The following is a 15,464-nucleotide window of genomic DNA, read 5'->3' as shown; positions in this document are numbered from 1 at the left end:
AACAAGTTACATTTTGTTTCCTTGAAGCATATTATTATTGTTATTATTATTATGGTAATTAAATAGATATTAAAATTATCCAAATGGTTAGGATTGTAAGCATTAATATAATATAATATAGGTGTATTATATTGAATGAATACTCATCTAAAGTGCTCTCTCATTACCTCGCCCACAGCACCGAAATAACGCGAATTTGCTTTGGCTTATGGCAAAAGTTCAGTACTGGCTTGCTGAGATTTGAATATCCACTGAAAATGTTCTCACAGTCAACTCGAATAAACAGGATGAGGATGAGGATAAAGAGTAAGAGAAAGGCCAATAAGTTTGAGAGGGAGGAAACGAAAGTTGCTTTCCGAGAGTACAACTATAGTCTTAAGGACTTCTATGCAAGGGGATGCTAACTTTCGAAATCTTAGCTTTTCTTTAATTAAGTGTAGCACTGAATTAAAAAAAAAAAGTAAATGAGCTTTATTTTTCTGTCTTTGTTCTATTTAAGATGAGCTTGTTTTTCTATGGTGTCAAAGGATTCAATAAAGAAGGTGAGAAATTAATCAATTCCCGATAAAAAGAAAAAAAAACAACTTCAATTTCAGAAAAGTGAGTTTTTAAAGATTTTTCTTTCGAAAATTAAGAGGGATACGAAATTTTTATATAAATAAAAAAAGTTGACCAACAGACCTTAGAATAGGGGAAAAAATTTAATTAGGTAAATTGGCCATAGGAAAAAAGTTTTCTTTGTTAGGCATGAAAAAAAATCGTGTTTTTGGCCATTTATCTCCACGTAGTTTTAAAATAGTACCTCAAATACGTTATCTATATTTTTTTTCTATTACTTCACACCCCTTTCTACGATATTCCGAAGTAACCTAAAAGAACCAATCTAAGAAATAATTTCTTCCACGCTTTTGAAAAAAAAAATTTCTCATTTTTTGACTTTAACACCTTTTACCAAAAGTTAAAAAAATTTTTCTTGTATTTATCACTCTTAGAAATAAAATTTGAAGCCCAAAAACAAGGAATGTTTATAAATTTAACAGCCAAATAACTCATCACTCAAAAACTTAGCCCATCAAATTAGCATACATTCCTTAAACCGGATCCTTAGTGGAACTCTTCACCAAGTATCTTCTAATGATGACACCGCATTAAAAAATTGGTAATTCTTGAATAATAGTATAGAGTAGTCTGAAGTTGGTCTATAATCTTAAATTTCCAATTTACGGAATCTGGAATCTCCAATAAAACAAAACGTTGAATCGTTGGTAATTATGGGACTGAAGTAAATCATCGGTTCGGTACACAATTCTCCAAGTGAGCGAGTATCTGATTCAGTTTACTGACGTCGAGTTGTCGAGTTTGAGCACGAAGGGTACATGCTGGATGGTATATGCTACACGGGATTCAGCAGCCACGACCTCATCTCATCTCCAGACTCCAGACTCAGATGAATAAGCCACACACATGTTAGATGCTGGATGGATATTCTCATTCTCTACCAATTCTGTATAACCTATAAGGTACATCTCAGATCTGAGAACTGAGGAGCGGAAGCACAAACCGACGTGGGCGTCTTATCGAGCATCGACATCAACCATCGAGAACCGTCGGATGGATAATTCGATTTCACCTCCAGGATGTACCTGCATACACACATCTTTCGTAGTAGTCGTCAATGTGGGATGCACAATTTCTTTTATAGAATTTGTGTGTGTGTGTATATTTATGTGAGTGTGTGGATATAGGCCGCCTTGGATGGGAATACTACATACTACAATACAATAAGAGTCTGTACAGCGGACGAGCAACAAAAGAAGCCTGGATAATAAAACTCCTGCGGTGAGCAATAATGTCAGACAGGAAAACAAATAGTCACATTGTTGGTAAAAAGTATACATTTTTTTAGTTTTGTTGGTGATTTATATACTTGTCTCACCGATAATTGATTGGGAAATTTTATTTGATGATTTGGGCGCTGTGCATTCAAGTGCTGGCGCAACGTTTTATTGACGGGCTTCAGAAAATCTAACGGAAAGGCTTCAGGATTGTTTGTCCGGTAAATTAATTGATGAAAAGGCTCACATTTTCTAATAGTTGAGAGAAATACAGAAAATAATTTTTCTATTTTGGTATCAGGATAACTCGTCAACGGATGAACGAATTTTCACCCGGTTTGCGGTATTTAATGCAGTTTTTTAACTTTGACATCCTGATAACATTTAAAAAAGATCAAGCGCGTAGTTTTGAAGCTAATCTAAAAAAACACTATTCTCAAAAGCTTAATTTTGGAAATTGGTCAAAATTGACTCGACCAATCAATTTGAAATTTTGTAGGGACTTAATATAGGTGAAACTCATTCTAGTACTGCAAACCCGAATTCAATCCATCAATTGTTTTGAGAAGCATCTAACAATAAAAAATTGGCCAATTTTTTAAAGTTTCATTATTTACAATAACTTCCCACTAAATCAAATCAATTTGATCCAGTTTACAACACTCGAGGTATTTTCTCCACCTTTTAACCCAGATAAATTTTGAACTAAATCCGTTACGTAGTTTAAAAGCCACTTAGAAAAAATTCTTTTCACCAGAATGACCTACATTCTAAATTTCCACGAGATTTAAAGAATCGCCTTTTTTCCTTAAATAAATGTTAATGTAAAAGATTTTTTAACAGAAGAAAAGGCACTTTTCAACCTTAAAATCCCTCTAAACATTCCTCCCTTAATGAAGATACCTCAAACCTGTTAAATAGCCTTCATCCAGCTCAAGCTTCAAAGTATGTCTTCATCCACAGAATTTTCTCACATTTCTTTTACTCTTCTTTCTTATAAAACAAAAAAAAACTCCTCCAGCTTCTCAAAAAAAAAAAAAAGGAAAACCTTTCAAAAACGTAAACCAAAAAGATAAAAGCAAGTTGCGGAAACTGAAAGGCTGGGAGTCTCAAGTGGTGAACCTGTGTTCAGCTACAGTAGTCAAGAGGTGTCTGGTTGTGGGGACGCCGACACTAGAAGGCGCTGCGGCACCCCGACCCCTCCTCTCCTCCTACTCTTTCTTCACCAGAACTGGAGCTCTAGTTCCCATTTGTAGAGAATCTGGAGACGTGGGAATACTGTTCCTCCTCAACATTAGGTACACCAAGCTTAGAACACAGAAAACCCATCCTAGAACCTCCCCCCTTCCCCACCCTTCCTTATTTGAGCAGGGTGTTACACACAAGCTTTATTTCCACTCCTTATCTGTCCGCCGACAGATTCGACTCCTTCTCCAGCCTAGAACGGCAATATACTGGGTTACATTTTGTCTCCTGGAATTCGTATTAAATCCAACTCTTGATGATACCGGGTGAATAAAAAGGGGCATTTCAATGGACGAAGTCAAAAAATAAAAAAAAACACCAAACTGACGCTGATGTAGCAGCTAATTTTTTTAGTTTTTGTTCACTCTCGTTTTATTGCCCGCTCTTTGGGGTTCGATCCTGGGAATTGCCCACTTTTTCAAGTCCCTCTTTTATTTTTTTTTAGGGAAGGGTTAATGCCGCGGTGGTTGATTTTAACAGAGAGGTCAAATCTCGGGTGGGTTTTTATGAAAAAGGCAGAAATCCTTTCTCCAAGGTTAAGGTCCCCCTTTCCCTTTAGTGGTGAGCCAGTATCGGGTTCGATGGAGATGTTAGATGTATAAGATGCGGGTGCCGTCACCAAATTACATGGTTGGTTCCCATCCGAGGTGCTGGTAATTCTATGGTATTAGTGCGAATTAACTACTAATTCATACCTGGCTTATCTACACATTCGATGCCTTCGATACCTTTGATCCTTAGTTGGATTGAGATTTTTGAAGACATCCCTATAGGTTTGTAAGGGAACCACATGAGAAAGTATGGATCTATATAGGAATCCATACGGTTCAATGTAGGAATGTATAGATTTATATAGAAATTCATACAGGAAACTGTCGGACATGGATCCTCATACAAAGCTAAATCGATGTTTTTCATAGGATATTCTTGAGTGTCATTTATTAATTAAGCGTTTAAAATCAATTAACACCTTGGACATCTGAGTGGCTTGGAAAATAGTATAAGTGGTTTTTTCTTAATTATAATATTTTTCCACACTAAATTAACAAACCAAGACGGACCAGGTATCCATATCATCACCGATAAACCCCAAGAATACAAATTTTACTATGTGCAACAGCACTGCGACTCAAAAATAACGAGATGCCGCTCACAACGGCCATTTATTTATATGTTTTGAATTTACAACAGATTTAAGGATTTTTATTTATAAGTTTAATTTTATCCAATAATGTAACGAAAATGATGAATGAAAATTAAAACTTAAAAAAAAAAAAGTGGCTTGGAAGACTAACAAGTGTAAAGTTTTTGGTTCAAGCCCTCTATGAGCCCAGTTTTTTTTTATTTTCTGATTTAAACTGATTTTCTATGAGGATTGTTTTGATTAGAATCTTTCCTGAATATGCGATATCACGGGTCTTGAATTTTGATCAGCACCAAGATCAGAATCATTGAAGCCCTTCAAATTGAAATTTAACTGATTGGTTATCAATGTTGTGAGAATTGCAGTTATTTAATTTTTTTTCAACCAGCTATGCAGTGAATTTTCGAAGAAATATACCAACAAGAAATCGATAACAAAGCTTAAATTCATACCCAGCAGAATACGAAACCGCAGACAGAAATCTCATCTAAAATCCATTTGTTCGACGCCAGCAGGATGAATTTCGGTAAAAGTGATTAAACAAGTGTGGACGTGCCTTAAAATTGTTAAAACCGCAACTATACAGTTGGTACTAAATACAGATACATATTGTGTGCGTTAACATCGAGAAAATTCAGAAGCGACATTGCAAATAGAAAAATAAAATTAAGAGAGATAGAAACTATTGTTGAATGTGGAATTTAGTGGTTTCGGTAGTTTCCATACAAAATTTTAACTCTAGAAGTGGATTAGCCAAGGCTGGACGCATTTCCAAATAGTTCACACTCGGTAAGCACATTAGGCAAAGTGCAACTACTGTTTTAGCATAATTAACGCCAACTATTGTTCCTATTCCTATTAACGGTTCCTACTAAATACTCCAAGTACGGGGATTTTATAACTACTATTCATGCTCAGTTTCATGCTGCTGGTATTTGCTTAACCTGATCCACATATTGTTTGATCAAACAGACACTGGGTTAGTGAGGGTTGAGTCTACTGGGGTACTGGGTTGGAAGGAAATTCGGTTGACAAAGTAGTACTGTTTTTTGCTTAAATACCTGTTTGTAAACTCAAAATTTATAATCCTTGTCAATTTTTTTGGATTTTTTACATTTGAAGGGAAAAAGAGTCATTTTAAGCCAAAAAACATGATTTTTTTTTATTATACCCTTAAAAAAAAATTCAATTGGATTTTTTTTTCTAAACAACCTTCTAGTATTCAAGTGTCACATGTTAACTATAGAGCAAAAAATCTAGTGAGGAATTATTAGGCGTTTTCCGAAAGATACAGAGGGTAAAATGGTAAAAAAAGCGATTTTTTTCATACCTAACAAAGAAATCTTTTTACCTATTGCCAATTTTCCTTATAGACTTGCGTTCCATCGAAAGAAGAAGGGCAAATGACAACAACTAGAAGAAAGGTAAAATAACACCTTAGCTACCAGAAGAAAGAGCAGTAGCTAGATCCTCCCCTCACGAAGTAATGCCTAACGGCGGTTTCCATGAGGGATTAGGGGAAAGAGGAAAAGGGGTTTAGGGTTTAGTGGGTAGGGGCGCTAGCGTCGAGTTTTAGTATGACACTGCGTCGAGTCGCCACATATCCAGGCCAAACAACTATGCCTAGAATCCGTAAAAAGGATTCCCCCCTCTTAAAACAAAAAAAAAAAAAAAAAAAAAAAAAACCTATTGCCAATTTACCCACTTTGAAATTTTTTTTGGATTTTAGAGACAATTTGTCGACTCTTATTTCTCTTATAATTTTTTCTTATCTTTCATAGTTTTCAAAAAATTTTAACCTTTTATTCAGCACTTTTGCAACTTTTGCTTTTATGTATACTGTTAGTCGAAATTGATGCTTTAAATAATTATTTGTCCTATAAATTGACATCATAGACGTAAAAAATTAAGTGCATATGGTCTTACAATGCCTGAAATTTAAATTCATTGTATAAAATAATATTAAAAACGATAAATTTATCAGTATTATGCAGTAACTGTTAGATTATTTGTCTGAGGTGTATTCTATTTGTTATTCGGTATTTGCAGTTATATATGCGTATGTATACCGTATGGTTTAGTCGGTATAGTTCGCGGTTATAAGATAGCGCGGAGGCGTTTTATCTTACGGTCTGAGCGTATGTATGCATTATATGTCCCCTTTCCGGTAAATAGTGAACACGATAGATCGTATGAAAATCCGCAATATGGAGAATATCCGGTAGAAGCCTGTATAAAATTTTCTCACCTGAATAAAATATTTTTCTCAATACTCTCTCGCATAACTTACCGTGTTGTGTACGCAGTATATTCGTATGTTTATGTTCATAGGATAGAAGATAGAAGATAGAAGATAGGAGGGAATCCAAGATAGGAAGATCCTTGTAGAGATATGATAGCAACGGCAAAGAGTTTCATTTTGCAAATTGCAGCGTATTTTTACTTAAATTGTCACTGCTTTTATTTCATTTTCTTTTTATATTTATTTGTTCCCTTTCCTCTTTGCTAGATAATACCCAAGGTACAACCTTTCAGTGTCACGGAAAAAAGCGTTAGTATACCATTACTGAATGAAAAAGTATTTCTATTATAAATGTGATAAATGACGAAAGAGAGAGAAAATAATTATTTAATTTAAAAAAATTATATTAAAATTAGAGATTATATCGGACAGTGAGGTATCATTTGTAATAAATCATTTTATTTATTCTTAATTTTATAAAAAAAAACTTTTTTTCTCTATTGTTATTATTATCATTATTGATGAAGCTTTATTAACATCCCTAAAATCAGAATTAAATTCAAAGCGAATAGATTTAAACAATACCCAGCGGATTAGTGAACAAAACTTTGAAATAATCCCCACATATATGTTCATCTTTCTCAAGTAACTATTTTACACATACACACTACCTGCATCTGACATATTCTATATACATGTTCAACCCAACTTCCACTAGATTTGGTACACGGAATTAAATTCTAATTGACGAGTTTTGTGGCCGTACAACCTAGAATAGAAACACTGTTATCGTAATACTGCCATAGGAACAACATACTAACGTTGAACTTTTCCTTCAGGTATCGTGTAACATAAAGGAGTCGAAGTACTGGAAAATCAGTGAAGTTTAGGTTCACAATTAGAAACAAAACCTATCATACGTGATACTCCATGAAAGTACTTACTAATGTTTTGTAATTTTTAATAAAAGTTTACTAAACTCTCAGTTATAAGTAAAGAGATACATAACATCGTTAAGATACATCCAGGCAAGTTTTGAAAATTTAAACTGATATTTACTTTGGCTTCTGTGCATATATGTACTTCGTTTGGTATTTAGCTCTCGATGATTTGTAGTTGTTCGGTGGTTATAAGTTTACTTATATATTTCCAGAGTTTATATATTCAAATTTAGTATATGTGCTTTGGCTATGTGTATTAATATATAAATAAACCAACCGGTTTCGTTATGAAATGCGATATTGACTTTTAGAGGTTCCCGAGAATTATTAATGGAATTTTTTTCGATTGGTAAATACTCTCTATAACTATCAACTGTCTATTCTTGAGATTATCTATCGATTTATGCTCTTTACTGTCGATAAAATAAATTTAAATTGAACTGCACTATTTGTGAAATTCCAAGTTGTGAAATCGATATACAAAAATTACTAATTTCTCAAAAACTATTACAGATACAAAAAAATCATAAGAATAAAAAAAGTTGACAAATTACTTTTAAAATGCAAAAAAAATTTCAAAGTGGGTACAATGGCCATAGGAAAAATGTTTCTTTTGTTAGGTATAAAAAAAACCATGTTTTTCGATATTTTACCCCCTGTATCTTTTAGATATCAAGTCATACACTTTCCGTATATTTTTTTTTCTAAAGCTAACAAGTTATACTCAGATACTAAACGGTTATTTGGATATAAAAGTTCATTAAATTTTTTTTTTTCGAGGGTGTTAGAAAAAAATAGTGATTTTCGGCTTAAAATGGCTCTTTTTATCTTTCAAATTTGAAAAATTTCAAAAAGATAATTCAGGGTATAATATTCAAGTCAAATATAAGGTATCAAAATCAAAAATAAAATTTTTTTCAAAACTTTGATGCAGTATCTCAGTAATGCGGAAAACAGCGACGGAACGTAATTATAATTAATAACAGCTATTTCTTCTCGTCATATCAGTTGGCATGAGGAAAATAAAAAGTGTGTTTGTTATGGCAACTGAAAATTAAGTGACAATTTATATTTTTCTGTCACTGTCATTGGCAACTGTCCAAGACATTATTTTTTTACCGTTTAAGCTTTACGTGTAATACCTCACATATGTCACATTTTATTATTACATACATGTATATATATACATCTGGATTTTGGAATATCGTAAAAAGCAACCAACCAAAATTAAATGGATTACGCATGAGGAACCTAATTGGTCACAAGTATCAAGTGTCAACGTCCAATATCTAGTTGTTTTTTGTTCAGTACTTTATTTCGTAGTTTTTTTTCTCCGAAAAAAAATATACTTGTACACACGAACGTTTTAGATATGGTTGAGTCATAGACTGGCCTTAATCCTATTTCTGCTTAATTTTTTTTTTTTTTTACGTCGTTGTGACATCATGCAAATTATATTTTATCGATACATGAGAGCAGAGGTGTTTATAATCTCATGAATGAGTCTCTCATAATTTTTGATTGCGATTAAATCCATAGTTGAACGCGTATTACTATTATATACAATATATGTATAAATTTACCGTATCGAAGCTCCATTAATATGTATTATATGTATGCGGTTTAGTAAAACGGGTATTGTTGGTGTTCAAGATGTATTGAAGCGTAAATACAAGATAATGAATATAATAAAATAGTAAAATTAATATAAAATAATAATAAATTTCTCCGCAAATCAATAACTTAAATTGTGTGAAAAAAAATTATCTTTCACGCATCATTAAATATTCTGAAGATTTATCATTCATTTATCGGGACATAATAATGAGGAATATTATATTAAAATTGTTATTGTTATTATCGGGGTTTTCTGATCGATAATATTAAATAAGATTGAATTGCGAGGGCGGAACAATGAGAGGTTGAAGATTTTATGAAGAAAATCTTAATCTAGATGGGATGTTATTTATGTGGTGGGATAGTGAATAAGCGATGGTGAGTTTAAGTGCTTTTTGTTATTATTAAGTGTTGTTAATAATTAATGTTATTAAGTGCTAACTGTAAGTGTTATTATCAAGTAATTTTAACATTAATTGTTATCAACTATGAACATTTAGTGGTGCTAACTTTAAATAAGTGTTCTTAACACTTTCTACTTAAGTGTTCTTAATAACATTGAATATTATCATTTATGAACATTAAGTGTTTTTAATATTAAATTTTATAAAATGTAGTTATCAGGTAATGTTAACACAAATGTTAACATTAAATGTTATCTTTTATGAACATTTAGTGTTGCTACCATGTGTTATCATTAGGTATTCTTAACATAAAATGTTATCATAGATAAACATTTAGTGGTCTTAATATTAAATTTGATGGAATATAGTTACCAGGTAATGTTAACACAAATGTTAACATTAAATGTTGTTATCATGTGTTATCATTGAGTGTTCTTGACATTAAATTTATAAAACATTGTTATCAAGTCATGTTAACACAAACGTTAACATTAAATGTTGTTATCATGTGTTATCATTAAGTGTTCTTAACATTAAATTTTATCATTTATAAACATTAAGTGTTATTAACATTAAATTTTATGGATTATCGTCATTAAGCAATGTCAACATTAAATGGTATCAAGTGTTATCATTAAGTGTTATTGAAATTCAATTCTATCAACTATCACTAAGATTATTAATATTGATAATCATTAACATTAATTATTATCAAATGTTACTACTAAGTGTTGTTAACATTAAGCGTTATTTCCCTCAAACTTAAAACTTCTTCAGAAAAACCTATTATAATTAATTTCATTCATCCATTTATAAATTAACATTACCTCGTAGATAAAAAAATGATGTCGATCTTGAATGTTTACATAACCAGTCCCGATAGAGCACTGGATGGAGATAAAAATCAATAGAGATTCTAGATAGAAGATAGAAGATCCTGGATAGCAGATAGTGGATAGTTTATTCCCGTTAGGGAACTAGTGTGTAGTATCTACCGGGTATTACGTATAAATTCTCATAGATTGGATATTTACATAAGCCTCTATTAAGCATGTAGTTTTGAAGCCACGCAAACCACCGGTCCAAAACCCCCAAGTTGCCCTATATATGTATATACACATAGAAGATTGCATTGCCGAGTGGTGTTGATCGATTAGTAACCGCTTTGAACGGTTACTTCCTGTCCTCTGTCCTCTCTTACAAGCAGACTACATCTCCACACCCTCAACCCTCTTAATGCTATATACTGTGGACAAGAAGTAAAGCTTGGCTTTCTGTGCCCAGTTTCCTCCTTCTCCTCCTTTTACCCATGGCTACTTCATGGTTTCCTGATGCAATTAGTGGTGAGTTTCCCCATCGACGACTAATAGTCGATTCATAAATAATTAACACCAAATATACCGAGAAGAATATAAAATTTTGCGCTCGTGTTTAGAAACACACTCTCTGCTCGTTGTATCAACTCATAAATAGTTTTTTTCTATGAAAATAATTTCATTAATAAGTACGTAGCATGTATTTTAATTTTATTATTTTTAAAACGTTTAGCTGCAGTTATTAAGACAAAATATTCTTTAAATATAAAAATATAAAATTATTATTTATTAAAATCAATATTAAGTTTAGTGGAGAAGTAGCATGTTATTTAATTTTATAAACAATAAAAACTAAAAATATTAGTAGATGAAAGTTTCTGCGCTCGTGTTTGAGCACACACTCTCTGCTCATTGTACCTACTTACAAAAACTTTTTTTTTTATTTTTTGTCATATTTATTCTTAATAGATAAGTAGCATGTGTTGTTTGATTTAATTGTTTTTAAAAAGTTTAGTTAAAGTTATTAAGACAAAAAAAAAAGAAAAATACTTAAATAATTTATTTGTCGAGGTATACCCGAGTTATAATTTAAATCGTAGATTCAACGTATTGAACGTTCAAATCGTAAGTTTAGCTTAGTAGACGTTGAAAACGTAAATTCAACGTATTGGACGTTAAAATCCCTATTTGAACGTATTGAACGTTAAAAACGTTAGTTGAACGTATTCAGCATATTGTGAACGTAATTCAAACCGATAAGGAGTAAAAATAAGTAATATCAAAACTATTCAGATAACTATGCTTTTAAACAGAAGTACGATAAAAAATGTGTTTTCAATTCTGTGAGGGAGAATTTTAGTTTTTTGGTTGAAATTTTACTATCCGTTCGATAAAAATACTGTCCGAATTTTTTACTTGTAGAATGGTTTCCAAAATATTTTTTTTTCGAAGATATATGGCTGTTTCAGAAGACTAACGAGTGTTTAATTAAGAACCAGTGGTACTTGGAGTATCTTTGAATTTATTCTTTTTTGAAAATGTTGAATCTATATTTTTTACGTCCAATACGTTAAACTGACGTTTTAAACGTTCAAAACGTTGAATTTACAATTTGAATGTTCGTTACGTTCAACTAACGAATTTAACGTTCAATACGTTGAATCTACGACTTAAATTTCGACTAGGGCAATTTTAAATAAACGAAATTATTTTTTATAAATTTAAATTCAAGCGGCAGTGACGTAGTATTATATCCGATTTGCAGCGCCATCTTACAGAAAGTTTAAAAACTATATTTATGTTTATGTTTGTCATCTAAAATAAATAAATAAAACGGCTATTTGTTTATTATATAGGTTGTATTTGTCGGTGAAATAAATTAATAAATGTAAAAATAAAAAATATTTTAATGAAAAATAAAACAATTAATTATAAAAAATGATAATTATTTAAAACCGCGGACAGATAAATAGTAACCGATATTTAAGAACAATATTTTATCAGCACCCGGACAAGTTATAAGTGTTTTTTTTTTTTTTTTTCAATCTGACATCAACCATATTTTTTATTAATTTTAGATTCTTTTGCATTAATAGAAAAAAAAAAAAACAATTATCTATTGTATTACTTGACAATATTTATTTTGGTAGATTAAATTTGACTGTTTAGTGATTTATGGTGATCTGAATATATAAAATATAAAAGGTTAGCGTAATTTTTATTTTTTGTTCTCAGCCAGATGTATATAATTCCGTGAGAACCAGTCAAAATTTCTGTTTTTACACTGAAATTAAAATTTTTTATAATTGAATTAAATAAATAAAATTATTTATCAAAAGTAAATTATCAGAATATTCCGTACATACAAATAAATAGTTGTTTTATTTATATATTAATTTTCAGTTTTTGACTGTTCATTTTTTTACTAATTACATTGATACAGTCTAACTACCCTTTAGTTCGTTTCACAAAAATATTTGGTTTACGATTCGACGGAGTTTTTTAATTAATCCACGAATGGCCAACGGGGTCCTAGTGGAAAAATGGAAATAAGCGACCCTACAAATATTGATGGCTCCTACAAAAGGATAATAAAAATAAAGGAGGCTTGCCTATTATATATTACGTTATATTGAGTTTTATTTAATTTCCCGATTTTCCCTATATAATATATATAGCAAAGAGGAAAATTTTTTTTTTCACTGGGAATTTTCTCACTAATTTATATTTTTTATAATTACAATTCCGCGGTTTTCGCGGGACGCTGGAATGTCCCTGGCACGTGTGATAAAAAAAGCGACATAGGGGCCAGGAGGGGGGAGGGATTCCGAGCTTGACCGAGTTTTTATCATGCAGGGAGGTAAAAACGAATTTTTATGAGAGAATTAAAATTTTAGATTCTGTGAATCCGGAGAAATGAGATTTTCTTTTGACAAGGGCGGGGGCAGCGGACTCAAGGGAATATCGATGGAAAATTTAAAGCACTTACGAAAGAGTTTTCTAATACCATTTAGGAGAATAAAAGTTTACGGATTGATGTCGATTAAGGGTGACTTTTTTGGGATGGATAAATTTTTAAGGTAAATTGAGTTAGAAGTTGTTTGTAATTAGAGGATGGATTTTTGGGAGAGGGGAGAGAGTTTATAATTTGTGGAAAATGTTTTTTGGGGGGAGGAAAAATTTGGAAGTAAATTGTGGTTTGAGGATGAAAGCTACGAAAAAAGTTATAAAAACTTTTTTTTGTAGAAAATCTAATTTCCTCTGAAAAAGATTCAGATCAATTTTTCCGTATCTCTTATCGATTTCCTGGAAAATTATAATAGTTGATTTAAAAATATAAGCTATTAGGACTTTAAATTTGGTTTCTGGGCTAAGGACTGGAGATAGAGCAAAATTGTTGGAAACCTTACTTATAGAGAATTTAATTTTTCATGAGAAAGATTCTTATAAATTTTTTCATATCTCTAACCAATTTTCGGAAAAATGAATTTAAAATTTCAATAATTTATTATTCAGTACAATTGTTAATTACTAGGACTATGAATCAAATTTTTAACTAAAGGGTTAGAGATACGGAAAAATCGTAAAATAATTCTTTTGTAAAAAATTTAATTTTCTTTAAGAAAAATTTTTATCAATTTTTTCATATTTTTCCTCAATTTGTTTAATTTAATTCTAAGCTTCCAGACTTTTAAGCCAGATTTTCGGTCTAAATATCAAAAAACCGAAAAATCAATAGGAAAAATTTTCCCATCTAAAATTAAATTTCCTACAAAAAAGGTATCCTTTAATTTTTCCGTATCTTCAATTCTCTAGCCAGAATCCTGATAGTAAAAAAGAATTCATTATTTTCGACGAAAAAACTAGGAATTTCCTAAGAATTAATCCCCACTCCTGCCTAAGCTTCTAAACTCCCCCTTAAATTTCACAAATGCTACTTACCAGGCGGACAATTGCAGTCATTAAGATCCCTCTTGACCCTGAAGATCCCTCCCTCAGGATACGGAATTTTCTGTCCCAAAAAGGCATCCTGGACCTCTCTCCGGAGCCTCTTGACAATTACCTCGCTGTTTTCCTGATGGTCGCACCTTGCCTCGACGGTGGCCAGTCTGGACTCCAGAAGAACCTGCCGGTAGGCGAGGATCCCCGAAATCCCGAGGCTTCCGATGCAAAGAAACAACATGGCACAATTCAGGCTTCCTATTTCTCCTATTGGGGACTGTTCCTTTCTGAATTTCTTGGGCACCGACGCCTCCAAGTTCTTCCTTCCATCCGGCCAGTTTTCACTGCTTTCCATCCTGGCCAAATTTATGATCCTAATTTTTAAATCCTGATCCTAATCCTAATTTATCAATCTGATTCTAATTTTAAATCCTGATCCTAATTCTAAAACCTAATCCTAAATCCTAATAAAATCCTAAAATTTCAAGCCCTCGCGAGCTTTCACTGCACGTGCTTTCACACCCGCCCGCACTGTTCACTCTCTTATCAATAATTTATTATCAATAATTTTTCTTCCTATTAATTATTGATTATTAATTAAATAATTATCAACCCAGCGGAGTCTTATCACTGTCATGATAAAGCCTCATTTATTTTTATACCCCATTTTTTATTTTTATTTTGTAATTAAATTAAAAAAACAAATTTGAACACTATTTTTTGTGTTTAGTTTTACACTCGCGAAATTCAATTTTTTTTTCTCTTTATTTGTAAAATTATTTTACTCAGCAAAATTTAATAATAATTTGACGCATTAAATAACGCACACCGCGCACTACGAACGGTCGGAGCACGACTGAATAGACCGAATCGAGTGGAGGGTTTATCATTTCGGGTGACTTCGGAGCCGCTCGGGAGAATACGTCCCACGGTGGATGTAAGGCATGCTTATATATATACATATATGTACATGGTGTTGATTTGAAAAAATAAAAAATTTAACATTGTTTGTTTTTTAAAAGAGAAACTTTTGCCTGTTATTCAGAGTACAAAATTAAAGTTAGGAAAAGAATGAGCAGAATTATTTATCGCTCATTAGTTTCATAGAATCGTTGATGAGCATTCATAATTAGCGGGTGAACTTTTTAATCGGTAAGTTAAGTTATTCGGAAATTTGTAAAGTTTGGTCATCAATAATAAACTTTTTTTATTAGGTGAAGGAGGAATAATTATTGATGAGGTTTGGTAGATTTTGAAGAAGTACTGTTGATTAATTAGG

The 15,464-nt window shown here is 31.8% G+C and overlaps 1 protein-coding gene across 24 annotated transcripts in view; it reads right to left on the bottom strand.

Moving 5' to 3' along the window:
• The window catches only part of LOC123264370 (collagen alpha chain CG42342-like), a 128,091-nt gene extending 113,036 nt beyond the window's left edge, over positions 1-15,055 (bottom strand). For 21 of the 24 annotated variants that reach the window (XM_044727628.1, XM_044727627.1, XM_044727624.1 and 18 more), the window contains exon 1: positions 14,186-15,055. In XM_044727628.1, coding sequence (XP_044583563.1) covers positions 14,186-14,540 — 355 coding nt within the window. In that variant the 5' untranslated portion in view covers positions 14,541-15,055. The remainder of the gene's footprint in view (positions 1-14,185) is intronic. The other 3 variants (XM_044727637.1, XM_044727641.1, XM_044727643.1) reach the window with 1 other exon arrangement.
• Between the last annotated feature and the right edge of the window lie 409 nt (positions 15,056-15,464).

The sequence above is a fragment of the Cotesia glomerata genome, linkage group LG4 (genome assembly GCF_020080835.1).
Source record: "Cotesia glomerata isolate CgM1 linkage group LG4, MPM_Cglom_v2.3, whole genome shotgun sequence".
Lineage (NCBI taxonomy): Eukaryota > Metazoa > Arthropoda > Insecta > Hymenoptera > Braconidae > Cotesia > Cotesia glomerata.
This window is presented reverse-complemented; position numbering and strand designations above follow the sequence as displayed.